Genomic DNA, 14485 nt, shown 5'->3' on the forward strand with positions numbered 1-14485 from the left:
TTATCCTGCATCACGTTGCCTCCTGTGTGCGTCCGGACGCATCCGCCTGAACGCGCTGTCATCTGGAGGAAACTCCTCCCCGCAGACAGCGCGTCCTGTCGCCTCTCCAGCGCAATGGTCTCCTGGATCATCTCTAGAGTTGTGGTGTAAGTCGATTTTTATTATTGTTATTATGATTATAATTAGGATTATTCTACAACACATGTTCTGCCTACAGTGATGGATTTTAGCCCGGCTCGTCGCAGGTGTTGGAGCCGCTCCACGGAGCTGCGCGCTTTACGAGCCTCCTCCACCTTAATCCCGTGAATGATTCCAGCAGAATCATTCTTCTGGGTGTGAGGGGAGCAGATTCCTTTTGGACTCGACCACAGTGTGATTTCCACTGGATTGTACTTGGCTGTTGAGCAGGAATGCTGCTCCGGGCCTGTGGAGCTTCTAAACAGCGCTCAGCAGCCTGACACGCTTTGTGTTTATCAAGTGCCGTTTTTTAAAGATAGACAAAGAGCTGACGTGGTGGGCAAGGGAAAACACATCTTATCATCCACGACATGCTAATATATGGGTCATTCGCAGAAAACAAATCAGAGGCGTCTAAGAAGCGTAAAACGGCCGGAGCAGGTCTGTGAGGGGAGGCATATCCTCTGTTGATGTCCCATATTGGAAAAGAAAAACAAAAGGGATGGGTCTTGCCTTCTCGGGTTACGAAGCAAGAGTTGTTCATGTCATAACACATGAGAATATGTCCCATTATGTCACCTCATGGCTGCAGAGATTGAACAATAAGATCACATCTGTGACAGTATCTATATCTACCTGCTCAAAGCATGAATCAGCAGCGCCATTGCAGAGCGTGTGAAGTGTACCAACAGCAAGGCCCAACCTCAAAATAGTGAGGTAATTAAATTTAGACTGCTAGATCCTGTTACTTAAATTGTGCCTCATATGCTCTGCCTGCGTAAAATGTGCTCGTATGGGTCCAGTTTAGGTTTAAATCTCCAAGAGAAGCCTTTAGGTTTGTACTGCAGAGCTGCTACGTTTATTTTCTAATGTCCTTGTTGTCTCTAAACTCTGTGTGAGCACAGTTAGCTGCTCCAGGCCTGCAGTGCTGCAACACGATGTGGCTCTGTAACATGAGCAGGTCACCACTCACAGCTGTTGCCCGACTGTGGAACTTTGGGTGCAGGACTGCATGCAGCACAGGTGTCAGCACAGGAATAGAAATGTAAAGAAAAGGGAGGAAACCCCATGGAGGGCAAATCTGACCTCATGTCACCTGGACACCATGTGCAGCCGGTTGCAGTAGTGTGACTTAATGCATGATTGAGTTCATAGTTCATAGGAGGAAAGAGCTGCAGCACGTTTTCTGATTAACCTTCATCTCACCTGTCAACCAGTCCATTGTACCACATGTGCAGTTCAGAAGACTCAAAAATAATTGTACTGTATAAATACATGCACTGAAACAAAAAAACTCCACAATGACACATTTACAAAGTCAGCTCCTGGTCTCAAATTCAGAAAAGACAGTGATTAACTCAATGACCAATAGAAAAATACATTGAATATATAATTTCAAGAGCATAGTTTGAAAATCCAATACATGAAAGTTGTTTGAATGTTTATTTGTTATTTTGTGTCATGCACACAAAAGAGCCCGACCCTCGTGGGTTTATAAGGCACAAGTACAGTTGCATCATGACAGCAACACTTCATTTCATTCCAACAAAATCATTCTGCCTTCAAATCTGCTTTAACAAAACACCAGGAGCACAAATCAAAACTTCAGAATTGAGGAAACAAGGAGACTACGTTGTCTTATAGGTCTCAACTAAAAACCTGCTTTTTCAGGAGGTACATTCCTGGGTTATCATCATTTGTCTTGTTGTGCAGTGTTTTGTGTTGAAAAGTGCTCTATAAATAATAGTGCTCTATAAAATCACGACAAATGGAAGACATTTTACCCACAAGAACATCTCTCATTTCCACATTAACATGACAGTAAAAACAATAAAAATTAACCCTGTTCTAAATTTATCCATAATATTCCACAGTGATGTTTTCTTGAAAATGATATTGTCCACATCACAATTAATTACATTTGAATTAGTCTAGGTTTTATGTTGCTCCTGCTCGTTTTTAATGCAGTGTCTTTGTTTCTGGACTTGATGGTTGTTAATCTCTGACTTTCAGACTTATGTTTGGGACACTATATCCTGCGTACTCCTCTTACAAAGCTGTGAAATCAAAAGATGTGAGGGAATATGTGAGTATATCATTTATATTTTTTATTATTCAATTATATTAAGCCACATCATCCCCATATATAAGATCCTACAATGTGTTTTTTAATAATTTCTTTGACCTTTTACAGGTGAAATGGATGATGTACTGGATAATATTTGCCCTATTCACGACTGTGGAAGTATTTACGGATATGTTTGTTTGCTGGTAAGTGACACCAGATGTTTAATGGATTTGGCCGTGGCAACCACTGTGTTTTTATTACATAACATGCTTGTCTCACGAACATAAAGGAACCATATAACATCATTTTGTTCTGCCTCCATTCTGTGTGTCCATTCCAGGCTTCCTTTCTACTATGAGCTGAAGATTGCGTTTGTGGTGTGGCTGTTGTCCCCTTACACTAAAGGCTCTAGCGTGCTATACAGGAAGTTTGTTCATCCCACTCTTTCCTCAAAAGAAAAGGTGAAGTGTTTTCCTTTGTCGCCGCACTTCAAGAGAAAGCTTCGGAGAAAATATTCAGTCTGTGCTCTGAGTTAGTCTCTCCGTTGTTTGTGACTAATTTTATGCTTTACCACAGTCCAGAGAACAAAAGTGCCTTTGTGCTAATTCACTTTTCCACTTTAGCTGTTTAAACTGTGTTTGCTGGACAGGGGGGCGGGGGGGAGGAAGTGTCACTGTGTTCTTCCATCTCTCTCTCTTTCCGTATACGTGTGGGTCAGGAAACAGACAATCATGTTTTCTGAGGATCAAAAGTCAGAGGATCTGATTATGCGAGTCGTGCGGTTTCAGAAAGGCTAGAGAACAAACACTGCATGAAATGAATCGCACATTACAATGAGAGATAAATGTGCTCATCATGTGATTTGTTTGTCATTGTGTCAGGACATCGATGAGTACATCTGCCAAGCCAAGGACAAAAGCTATGACACACTGGTGCATTATGGGAGAAAGGGGCTAAACGTTGCGGCCACAGCTGCCGTCATGGCTGCAACAAAGGTAATGCCGAGTCTGGACATTTTTGCTGGGTGGTGAACTGGGGGGTACAGTCGAGGGTCTCTGTAGATAATGGAGGCTAATGTTGTTTGCTTCTCGTGTAATGAAGCAGGTCTATTGAGGGATGTTTTTAAAGTAGCCTGATGCCAGCATTCAATTATTAATGCTCTTAAAATGATCCATGACTATAAACATCTCACATCGATGCTAAAACAAATACCTGGTGTTTCCTGTCCTAGAGCCAAGGAGTCCTGTCAGACAGACTGAGGAGTTTCAGCATGCAGGATCTGTCCTCCTACCAGTCGGACCCCGTGGACAGCGGACCTGAGACCACACAGTCCGCAGCAGCCCAGCATCGGACCAGAAGTATGATGCGCAGCAAGTCGGAGAGCTACAACAAGGGTGAGGAGGCAGGAAAAAGCATGATACAGAGTGACTCTATCCAACTAGATGAAAACTGTGTTGAACATATAAAATAAGTTGATAAAAAAAAGGGTAAGATGATGCCTGTTCTCTCAGCACTTTAGCTACGAGAGGGCCATTAGGATGTAATAACAGCCTGCCAGGTTGGCGTCACGCAGATAATCATGCCGATTTCTGTCTTCCTGTTAGAGCTTGTTTAACCCTACAGATATTGTTTAGTGCCCCCTGCTTTCCTGAGTGGCCCCCTGCCCTCTCTCCTGTCTTCCTGTTTGGAGCCGGTCCGGCCTCAGGGGCCTGCCGGGCTAACCGTCCTGTGATAACACTCACATGTAGCTGGGGGGGGGTTGTTCTTCATTCAACATCATGTGAAAACAGTTGTTGTTTGTTTTCGTCAGGGTCTCGCTGTTCTATATTATTTTTCAGATCATAATTGCTCCATTGTGAATAGAATTAGAAATAACATTTTTTAATGTATCGGACAGAAATAGCTGTACATTGAAGGCACAGTTATACCTTCACATTTAAGGACAAATCTTGTATGAGTCTATATTTTTCTTATTGTCAACAAAAAGGAACATAACAGCAGGTCAGACTCAAAAGATAATGTCACCCATTTGCAAAAAATTTCAGACTAGGGGAAAAAAAGAAAAATAGATCATATAATAAAAGTAGTAAAAGACATACATTTACAGATACTGAAAGGAATGAGGACAGCCCTGGTTGTTTCTGCCAATCACCAGTTCCTGTTTGGCCTCTGCCCAGTGGCCGTCAGAATGATGATGCATTGTCATATGAAGTTTCCTAATAAAAATCCCAACTGACCAATATCTGTTGCCGCACTACAGCATTTAAACAAACAGCCATTGACTCATTAGATCAGTCACAGGATTCACACGTTGTTCACCCCTTCCACCGACCTCTTCTGTTTTCGCGGTGCAGGTCAGGATTTTGACGTAACTGAGTATGAGATGTTGGGGTTGGACCATTGGGACTCCAAGGAGTCGCTGTCTCAGATCTTGTCACCCTCTGAGTCTGAGTCCACACCCGTTACACTCTCACTGACGCCCCAGTCCACACCGCCCTCTCCACCTCCCACTCCCCCAGCACCGGAGCAGTCAGAGGAGGTGGGGAAGGAGGCGCAGGCGGGGCTGAGCTCTCCGCAGCTCACGCTGGTTAAGAGGAAGGCTCCTGAGGTATCTCGCCTCGTCACCGTGGCTGCCCAGCTGCTGCCTGATTCTAACTGCCCCTTGAGAGTGGTGGTTTACTCACTGATTCCCTTATCTCTGTGTGGCTAAATAAATCATCATGGTTCAGCACTGTACATATAGTCTGCCTGCTAATAGGGTTTTCTGCACTGATGAAGCTGAATCATGCATTAACTTCAGTGGAATTGTAGTTTAGTGCAAATTAATGTGTGATCTTGCTCTGATGTCTGATTGTTACGACTCACGTTTTTGGAAATGTGGCATGGGAAACATTCCAACATGGCAGACATTGACATGGATTCCTTTGCAGTGTATTTCTCCGCTGGTAATAACTTCTGTTTGGAATGTTATGTTCATGGAAATGGTTTTGCTGAGTCAATCCCCTGAATTAACTGATCATCATTCATCCATACATTTCTACCAGTAATGTCAGTTTGTTTGCTGTGGTGAACTAAATGAAGCAGCGCCATAAAAAGGAAAAATCCAGCAATATTTTACATTTTTTCTCTCTGTCAAACCTCATGAAAATACCAAAACCAACATTACAATTATTGCAATCGATTCAGAAGACCACGTACTGTAGCCCCAACCAGGTCAAACACTCCTACTCACGAGTGTCTAGACCCTATAGACACATTAGATATGTAAAATAAGAAAATAATGACAATAGGAAATGATCTGATAAGCTAAAGTATTTATTCCTCATGAAACATATTAACATTTAGTGAAAAAATGAATTCACATCCGCACCAAAATGAGCTCTTCTCATTCCCAGACGCCACCCCTCCTCCAAGGAGGAAATTGTTTTTTTCGCGTTTTCTGCATAATCCAGAAATAAATGAACTGGTAAAACATAAACTCCTTGGTGGAGGTGATTACTTATTGTTTTTTAGCTAAGGCCTGATCCTCAGTAGCTCATCCCTCCATAGGTATTTGTTGTTGCTGAACAGGCAGACGTGTTCCTCTACTGCAATGAACATGGGCTTTGGAGTTTATTAACAAGGAAATTGTGTTTTTGTCTGCGTTTGTTTATTGGCAATATTACACAAAAACTAAAAAACAGTTTACCACCGAGCTTGGCAGGAGGAGGCAGTGTGGGTCAGAAAAGAATCAATTACATTTTGGGGCGGATCCAGGAAATATTTTCACTTTCATTAACGCTTGGAGAATTTATCACACTGATTTTCACAGAATGATTCAATTGATCTTGATGAAAAAAAAAGCAGATATTGATACCTATGAGTGTTTGAAATTTGATTGACATAATTTAAGGGGTCTGTTGGGCCTTTGGCAGAGGAACCTGTTCTACTGAGTGCCGTACTATTTTCAGATGCACCACCCTGCATGTGTATTAATTCACAGCTGAAAATAGTCCCCAAAAAGTTCTCCTCACACCTGTTTTAGCAACATTTCCTACCGTCTGTCTCATCTTCAGAAGGAACCAGTGGACTTGAGGCTGAGAGCTGCAGCCAAGCTACGAAAAAACAAAGTGTGAATCGAGATATGTATGAACACATTGTTGGCTTTGGTATTTTCATGGGAATTGCTGACACGGGGCAAAAATATAGAATAATGTCACACGCATCCTTTATAAAGTGTTGGGCTGTTTGCAGCTGTTATCTGACTCTGCTCTTATCCTCCCCCCCTTTGCAGCCTCCTCTTAGAGTCTTAAGGCCTCTCACAAGATCCAGGAGAAGTCTTTCTTCGAACAATGAAGCCATGTGAAACTGTCCTCAAGACGACTCCAGCTGCCTTCGCTGCAAGAAGTAAAAAAATGAAAAAAATACTGAATGGCCAAAAGCTACATGACTGAAGCAGCCTTGCTTTGGAATAAGGTATTACCAAAGTGACCTATGTCGACCCCTCTATCTGTAGTATATCGCCTATGATCAATCAGGTGAGGTTGAATTAAGAGAAATGAGTGAATGGGCTCCATGCTGATAGACACTTTTTTTTTCAGTTTGTGGGTTATTGAACATGTGTTTATGTACAGTTTGTGTGTACCTCATCTTTATGATTTAATGGTTTTTATATATCAGGTTAGGGCAGGCAAGTGCATGCGTGTCTTCCCAGTCATTAGTCCACTGTTTGTTCAGCAGAATGTACTGTCACTGAATCCTGCCGCTGGTTTCGAGAATGACGCGGACACTCTTCGAGAATGTGTTAAAAGCCAAGGATTTAAAAAAACAACAATTTGGGTGGTTGTTGTTTTATTGACAGTATCTGTTCTGGAGAAACATCTGAGTGCAGCTGAAATCTGCACTGATGACTTATCTTATCACAATTTTGTGAAATCAGCCAAACGAACAAATATAAAACGTACCTATTGAAGTGTCAGACAGCGGTGGTGGACAATATTCTGTTATGTACCTCTATATTTAAGCCTTAAATCAAAAGATAGTGGAGACTTAAAAATATATCAAAAAGTCTCTACACATGTTGTGCTACTTGTAACACATATACGTTCTCATTAAATCATGTTTGCACTATGTCTAGAATATAAATTACTGCCCTAAATGCTCAATGAAACAGCCAAAAGTTACACAATAATCATATTAAATTAGTAGCAGATTATTATGAGTAATTTCAAAGTTAAAGTCAGACTTTCTTTTTTCTTTTTGACAATCTACTGTTCGGTTTATAAAAAACAAAAATGATTTGGCAGTTGAAGGCCAATTGTGAACACGTCACTTTCAGCTGTAGCTGAAACAGACAAGAAACAAATCGATATTTACTGTAAACTAACATGGTTTGTTTTTTCCATGTTTGAAATCACTGTGTCACGTTCTCTTCACTGAGCAACACTAAACCAGACAAACTCAACTTTCGACCTGCTTCTGCTGTTCTGTAGAAACTCACCAGACTATGTTTTGTTGGTTTGCAGGTTTACAAACCTACATTTGAGTTCCTGTCGCATAGTCACTCCTCGTATGTTTTCACCCTGTACTTTTATTCACTGAGCCTGAATCATGGCAGCGTTTTACACGACGTGTTACTGTGCCGGTGGATTCACGCAGTCGGTTTTTGATTTTCATCATCGTGTCGGTATAATTCAAGGCGGAATGAAGTTTGAAATAAAAGCTTCTCAGGTACAACCGTTCTGTTTACACGTCATTCACACTGTTGTTATAGATACACCTGCTATGCACACAAAATGTTCTTTTAATGGAGAAAAAAACAGATTGTGTTTAGTATTATCAAGTGGTAGTGTTGGAGCTGATTAAAGTGAGTGCAAAGTAAAACAGAAAAAAAATCATGTTGCTTCATCAGATTTGTAAACGTGTGCATAGACGGATACACTCATCATTGCATGACATTTGTTATTAATTTGTAGGAAAATTGAATCTCTTCAACGATTAATTTGGTGTGAAGCTGTCGGCCTCTTCAGATGCATTGCTGGTGAACATTAATCTTTTGTCATTGCTTTACAAAAGAAACATGAAATGTTATGACTAAGTTGGCTATACATACATTCAAATAACATTTGTCTTATTTACTGGTGAATTTGCCACTTTGACTTTTTGACACAGAGAACCCCACTTACCAAGATATTCTAAGAATTTTTGTTCTGGCAGGCCAGAATGTCCAACGACTTCAATTTAAACTTGATTGTTAAATATAAACTCAAAGCAGTGATGTGATGACATCATGGTTTATGGCTGTCAATTGTACCACTGGATTCAATATTTCTGTTTAAATCACTTTACAGTCATTAAATATCAAGTAAAAGTTGACTGTGTGTCTTATTTGTACTGAAAGAACTCCCAAAAGCACAAATCATTTACCATATTGGACTTTATTATGTATATTACATCAATACATTGTATTTGAACAGAAAACATGACACCTCTACACATATCAAATCACGGTTTGAGGTTTACCCGGTCGTGGTACTTCAGGTATGGATCATCGAGATACCAGTTCCGCCTCTTCCAATAAGAAGTTGTCATTTTATCTAAAAGTTTGCTCTGTGTTTTGTTACAGATGACAAACTCCCTCAGGCGCTTTCGTCTGGCAGGTGTCTTCTTCCACAGTTTCTTCTTGTATCCAGCCTGTTAAAACAAGAAACAAGCTGTCACATGGGCCAGTGCCTTGTAGTTAACAAATCAGTGATTATGGTGGTTTACAATGAAACAAACGCACCTTGCGTCTTATCCAGAGTCCACAGTGCAGCCTCATAAATCTTTGTGTGACAGATTTGACGGTTTTTGTCTTGCCCTTCTTCAGACTATAGTAGATCAGACTTCTGCTTGGCTGCAGAGTCAGACTGGGAACAAGAGCCGACACCCTGCAGGAACACAGAGAAGCACAACAACTGCTGTGTAAAATAACCCACAACCTCAAATACCTAAACAGAACGGAGGTCAATTACACTGGAAAAGAAGGAGAAAAGTATCAGTGTTTTCACTGTAAAGAAACTAATACTGCTGGAGATTGTTGATTAATATTTTCACTGCTGTGAGGTTCACAGTTTTGCTGTTAAGTTAAGCCTGAAATAAAAACATCTCTGCTAAGATTATTACAGTAAAACACCTTAGTAACACTACAGTAAAGAGCAGAAATACTCTTTCTCACTGGATCTAAATGGCTTACCAATGCCGTTTAAATATTTCCTGCAGGACACATTGCACGTCTTTGTGTTGGATTGGAGGCGAAAAACATAAACTTTACATCTTCCTGTTTTTCACGTATGGTATTAAACTTACTGTATATGTTCCTGTATCTCACTTCCCCCTGCTTTGAAAGTAACAGGCAGTAGCTTCGGCCACAGCAGTTTTCATCTTGTTTGTCTGTCCCCTTCGTACAACAAATGAAATACTACTTTGATTTTATTTATTAACCCTTACTTTAACTTTCTATCCATCTACTTTAACAACAAATAAACACAAAGAACGGAACTCACTCCATTCACTAATTTCCTTCTATTTATTGTTGTGATCTAATGTAAGGTAGCTGTTAGCCATGCCATTAACATAATTTTAATGATTTATAGGGATGGTTAAACTAAAAATTTAAATTCACTCATCTACTCACCATTATGCCAACGGAGGGGAGGGTGAAATGTTTGAGTCAACGATACCCTTTTGGAATTTTGGTGTTAAACAGCTTTGCAGCCAAATCCAATAAATTAAAGTAAATGGCGACGACTTCGCTCCGTACTGATCCCGTGTTGTCATCCAAGTGTCAGTAAGCCCCGACATTCAAATTTGATTCCCGCAGAAGTTACTGCAGCTATCGCGAGTATCGCCACGTGCCCCTTGGGCGAGAGCTCAGAGGCGTGTGCTTGTGCAGTGTGTGAACATGAACATGGGTCCAGAGGAGAAGAGATTTAGGCTTAAAACATGGTGTAAATGACGCCGTTTTGAATGTCGCGGCTTACACCTTACTTGGATGACACCACAGGAGCAGTGTGGATGAATTTGTGTGTTTTTCCTGTTGTTTGTTTATGTTTGAAGAAGGGATTCCCAGTTACTTCAATTGTATTGGATTTGGCTGCAACGCTGTTTGCCCCTGAAACTCCAAAAGAGTGTTGTGGACTCAAACACTTCACCCACCCCTCCATCGACATGGTGGTGGGTAGATAACGAGTGAATTGTATTTTTGGGTGACCTATCCCTTTAACCTTATGCATACAGTCTATACATACTATATTAAAGTTCTGAAAGCTCTTTGTTGATGTTACTCTAAAGATCTTAATAACACTGTAGCCCTCGGACAGTGATGGCGGCTGTGTGCGGTAGTGCGGCTCCTGCTCTTTACCGCTGGAGGATGTGGTAGCGGGGTGTCTGGCAGGCTGCAGCCGGCAGAGGAGCTCGGGCGGCGGCTGCAGCAGCGGAGGTGTAGAGGGGCGGAGGGTGGATGAGGCTGGCGAGCTGCCGGAGCTGCGGGGTCCCGGGGCGAAGCGAGGCGGACAGCGGCCTCAGCAGCGCTGTCACACACACAAGAACAACAAGGAAAACATGAGCACACATCACTGACCTTACTGTTAGCTGCTGCCCCCCCTCCCCTGCATAACAATATCTGTATTAACTACATCCCGCGGTCCTGTGGTTCAGAGCAATAAAACACACACGACACGCTACACTTTTACTATGGGAGACAAACTAGGTTATTAAGTGTGAAAGTCAAATTGTAAGATACACACCGGACACCCTCCTCGCTATGGCCGCGGCCATGTTTGTTTCCTGTAAGTCTGTTGTAAGTACGGTGTCCTGCGAGGACAAACCTTAACCACAGCGCGCTATCGCCACCTAACGACCGCCATTGGAATTACAACTCTGCACATTTTGGTTTATCAATGTTTACCTAAAATGACTCGTTAAGTCACATGACGGCTTTAAAACGTGTCTTGTAAATGAACACAAGCTTATTTGAGAGTTACTCATTCTTTCAGATTATGCATCGTCTTTTAATAAAATCTGCTCAATGAGCTCATACTAATCACATAAAAGTAGTTTCACCTTCACCGAATAAAACATTATGAATGTAACACGATAAGAAAGGTTCCCCTGGATAATCCTTTCTTTTACTTTTTATATTGAAAGTGTTTTTTTAAATCAACACTTGATTTAGCTTTTTATTAAGTATAATGTGAAATTTCCACATTGTATCATTAATGCCTTTTTAAAAAATAATATATACATTTATTTAAAGAATAAGTGGATCAGACATCCATTCTGTCTTCTACTGAGATAAACATCTTGGGGATGAATGATCCCCAGTGTTCACTCTGTGTGACTCTGAAACTCACAATCTTGTATGGTCGCCTTGTGTGCGACTATCATCTGTCTCCATCTTTCTGGTCCATGGTTGTCAATGGCAGACATGTTGTTTTCATGGCATAGCAGGCTACACTGAGGTGTAACCAACTGATCACTTCAAACTATTACTCAAAGCAGTGGGTGCTGCTGTTAAAGCTACAACAATGAATCAGCTTCCTCATTCACTTTGCATGTGGACTGCATTGTAAGCTGCATATAACCTTTATAATACAGCAGGTTCTGTGGGAGTTAAACAGCAGAGGACCAATTCAAACTGAAGATGTCCTGATTCACACTTTCCAAATAGGTTTATTTTACATTGTTTGCTCACTATTCTGAAGAATCATCCAAAAATTTTAAACTAAAGTGCTGTGAAGGCAGAGTTTATGGACCATCAATGTTCATATTTAATAACATTCTAACTGGATGGCAGTTGTCTCCCACACGCTGACCCTACATGTAAAATAAATTATGCTGTTTTTATGGCTAAAATACAGAAGGGCCTTCACTACATTTTGAAAAATCTAATCTATTCTCAGTATTAAGTGATAAACTGACAGTTCGCAAAGACTTTTTAAAAGTTCAAAGATATGAAGCTGTAAAATAAGTAGAGAAACCAGGACTGGAAAAAATACGTAATATTAATTTGTAATCCAATTTAATTTAGAATGGGACTCATCAGAACACAAAGAGGAACAATCCTACTCATAGATGCCTGACTATTACAGTTGGAACGAAAAAAGGAAGTGGTCTGATAACCTCAAGTTAAGGGAATTATTCCCTGAAAATTAAATGAAAATGTTGAAAAATTTTAATTTGCAATGTTAAAGGCTGTACCAAATTTGAATGGGTTGTTCCCAGGCCCCATCCCCCCAGCAAGTTGTGTTAGGTATTTGTTTGTGTAATCCTGCTGACAAACACAAACCAACAGACACTGGGGAAAACATAACTTTGCTTGTGGAGGTAAGGATGAAAATAACTTTGGAAATTAGGCTCCATTTTTATTTATTTTCTTTTAAAACATACAAATATAACCTTAAAAAAGCAGAGGGAAATTTTAAGCAAAGCTACCAGTGAAAATACAGACACATGACGTACTGAAATCAAACGCATTAAAAAACACAAAAGGCCCCAACCACAGCTTTACATATCGTTGTCACTGAGGAACCACACAAGGAAATGGAAGCACCCGCTAGTCCACCAACACGAGTGCAAAATAAATCAATTACCTTCGTGAAAAAAGTGCTTTCATAAGAGAGAGACGTTCCCACCAAGTGGAGGCACGCATGTCATTTTCACCGTTTCAGCATACCTCTGATAATCCAATGACCTACTTTACAAAAGGAAAGTGTTCATCTCTCGGAAACAACTGTAACAGTGTCAAACTACAAGAATTCGCAAGACTGCAGTTTCTCTGTAATATATTAAATTGTACAACATACAAAAAGCTGATGGGTTGTCGAAGCACCGTCCAGGGATTTAACCGTCAGTCTTCCTCTGTCTGCTCTTTGTCTTTAGTGGAGACCCACATGGGAAAAAAGACTCCAGTTTGTTGTGCCCCCGGTGACGTTCCTGTACCAACACTAAACTGAGGTCCTTTGGGTCACCACCCAGCATACACTGGTTCTCCATCACAGGGGATGCCATAGTATCGACCTTGAGGCCGCTCTTTGCATAACAATGGAGCTCGAGCAACAGTCAGTTCTCCGTCGGTGTCTTTCCGTCGACGCAGAATCATTAAAATGGTGAAGAGCAAGGCCACTGGAAAAGGGGGGGAAAACACAAAGGGAATGACCATCTACACGTGGGCGTATTAGACACACAAAGAATGCATTGATATCTGAGCATGATTCCTATTTTGCTTCATTATTTCTTGTTTGTGAACAATGTGTCCTCAGTGTAAGGCCAGAGACAGAATCAGTTTCCTGTTTGTAAAAAGAAAAGTCTTACTTTACATAAATGCAAAAAGCACAACTTCAGAGTTTTAAGTGCCTCAGTGTTTTCTAGTTCCACAAAAACAGTTCACAGTAAACTGCAGAAAATAGGCGCGCTAGTGTTACACAAAGGAAGTTAAGAGCCAGTCCAATATTTAACAAATGCTCGTAACATTTGTATACAAGAAAAAGTCTTGCATATAATCAGATTACATATAATAGAACCCTGCAGTGCAAAGTATGTTTACTTTAAAGACAATCAGTTTGAAAATCATAATTGTCCCTTTAACATGGCATTTAGTAAAGGCCAGATCTATTGCTGACATATCCGGAAAAATAATTTAATTGCACTGGTACCAGCATTGCTACTTACCTCCACCTCCAATTACTAACAGAGCAATAGTAACAGGAGCCAGCTCGCACGTATCCCCTGATTTGCGGAAGAAGGTCTCCATGCAGTAGCGTGGAGACAAACTGCCCGCTGGACAGAAGGCATCATTTGGACACAGAATGGGGTTCACATCTGGACTCTGAGAAAATAACACGAGGGACAAACATGCAGGTCACCTCTCTCAAACTCTCAAACAGAAATGTAGATGAATCAGAGTGTGGAAGGTGTGGAGGAGAGGGTGTAGAGTGAAGAGGGTTCCGAATATGGAGGTTACAGAGTGGAGGATGCAGAGTTTGGAGACTGCGGATTAGAGGGTGCAGAGTGCAGGGAACAGAATGTGAATGTTACAGAGTTGAGGGTGTAGAGTAGAGGGTTCAGAGTTTGGAGACTGCAGTGTGTGGTGGGCGCACGATGGGGGGTGCAGCACTCACAGGGCAGTAGTGATTATCTGGGCAGATGTCACAGATCTCCTGGCCCCAGTGGATCTGGAAAGAGCCACTGCCGCAGATCTGACACATAGTTTGATGGGGGGCC

The 14485-nt window shown here is 41.3% G+C and overlaps 2 protein-coding genes across 2 annotated transcripts; one reads left to right on the forward strand and one right to left on the reverse strand.

Moving 5' to 3' along the window:
• Nucleotides 1-114: 114 nt before the first annotated feature.
• Nucleotides 115-7389, forward strand: reep1 (receptor accessory protein 1). The gene is made up of 8 exons (XM_061083160.1): nucleotides 115-146; nucleotides 2191-2263; nucleotides 2372-2448; nucleotides 2586-2706; nucleotides 3127-3240; nucleotides 3477-3639; nucleotides 4600-4853; nucleotides 6519-7389. The coding sequence occupies exons 1-8, from the start codon at nucleotides 115-117 to the stop codon at nucleotides 6588-6590; spliced, it is 906 nt and encodes a 301-aa protein (XP_060939143.1). The 3' UTR covers nucleotides 6591-7389.
• A 1253-nt stretch (nucleotides 7390-8642) lies between these two features.
• On the reverse strand, nucleotides 8643-11047 carry mrpl35 (mitochondrial ribosomal protein L35). The gene is made up of 4 exons (XM_061082981.1): nucleotides 11011-11047; nucleotides 10626-10794; nucleotides 9009-9153; nucleotides 8643-8917 (listed from the first exon to the last, which is right to left on the reverse strand). The coding sequence occupies exons 1-4, from the start codon at nucleotides 11039-11041 to the stop codon at nucleotides 8729-8731; spliced, it is 534 nt and encodes a 177-aa protein (XP_060938964.1). The 5' UTR covers nucleotides 11042-11047; the 3' UTR covers nucleotides 8643-8728.
• Nucleotides 11048-14485: the final 3438 nt, after the last annotated feature.

The sequence above is a fragment of the Limanda limanda genome, chromosome 12, assembly GCF_963576545.1.
Source record: "Limanda limanda chromosome 12, fLimLim1.1, whole genome shotgun sequence".
Taxonomy (NCBI): Eukaryota; Metazoa; Chordata; class Actinopteri; order Pleuronectiformes; family Pleuronectidae; genus Limanda; species Limanda limanda.

Excerpts from the sequence above, each read along its gene's own strand:
- reep1 (XM_061083160.1), top strand. The coding sequence starts at position 115 with ATGGTCTCCTGGATCATCTCTAGAGTTGTGGT. Across the intron at positions 147-2,190 it reads ATCATCTCTAGAGTTGTGGT|ACTTATGTTTGGGACACTAT; the intron begins GTAAGTCGATTT and ends TCTGACTTTCAG. Across the intron at positions 3,640-4,599 it reads GTCGGAGAGCTACAACAAGG|GTCAGGATTTTGACGTAACT; the intron begins GTGAGGAGGCAG and ends TTCGCGGTGCAG.
- mrpl35 (XM_061082981.1), bottom strand. The coding sequence starts at position 11,041 with ATGGCCGCGGCCATAGCGAGGAGGGTGTCCG. Across the intron at positions 10,795-11,010 it reads CATAGCGAGGAGGGTGTCCG|CGCTGCTGAGGCCGCTGTCC; the intron begins GTGTGTATCTTA and ends TGTGTGTGACAG. Across the intron at positions 8,918-9,008 it reads GACTCTGGATAAGACGCAAG|GCTGGATACAAGAAGAAACT; the intron begins GTGCGTTTGTTT and ends TTGTTTTAACAG.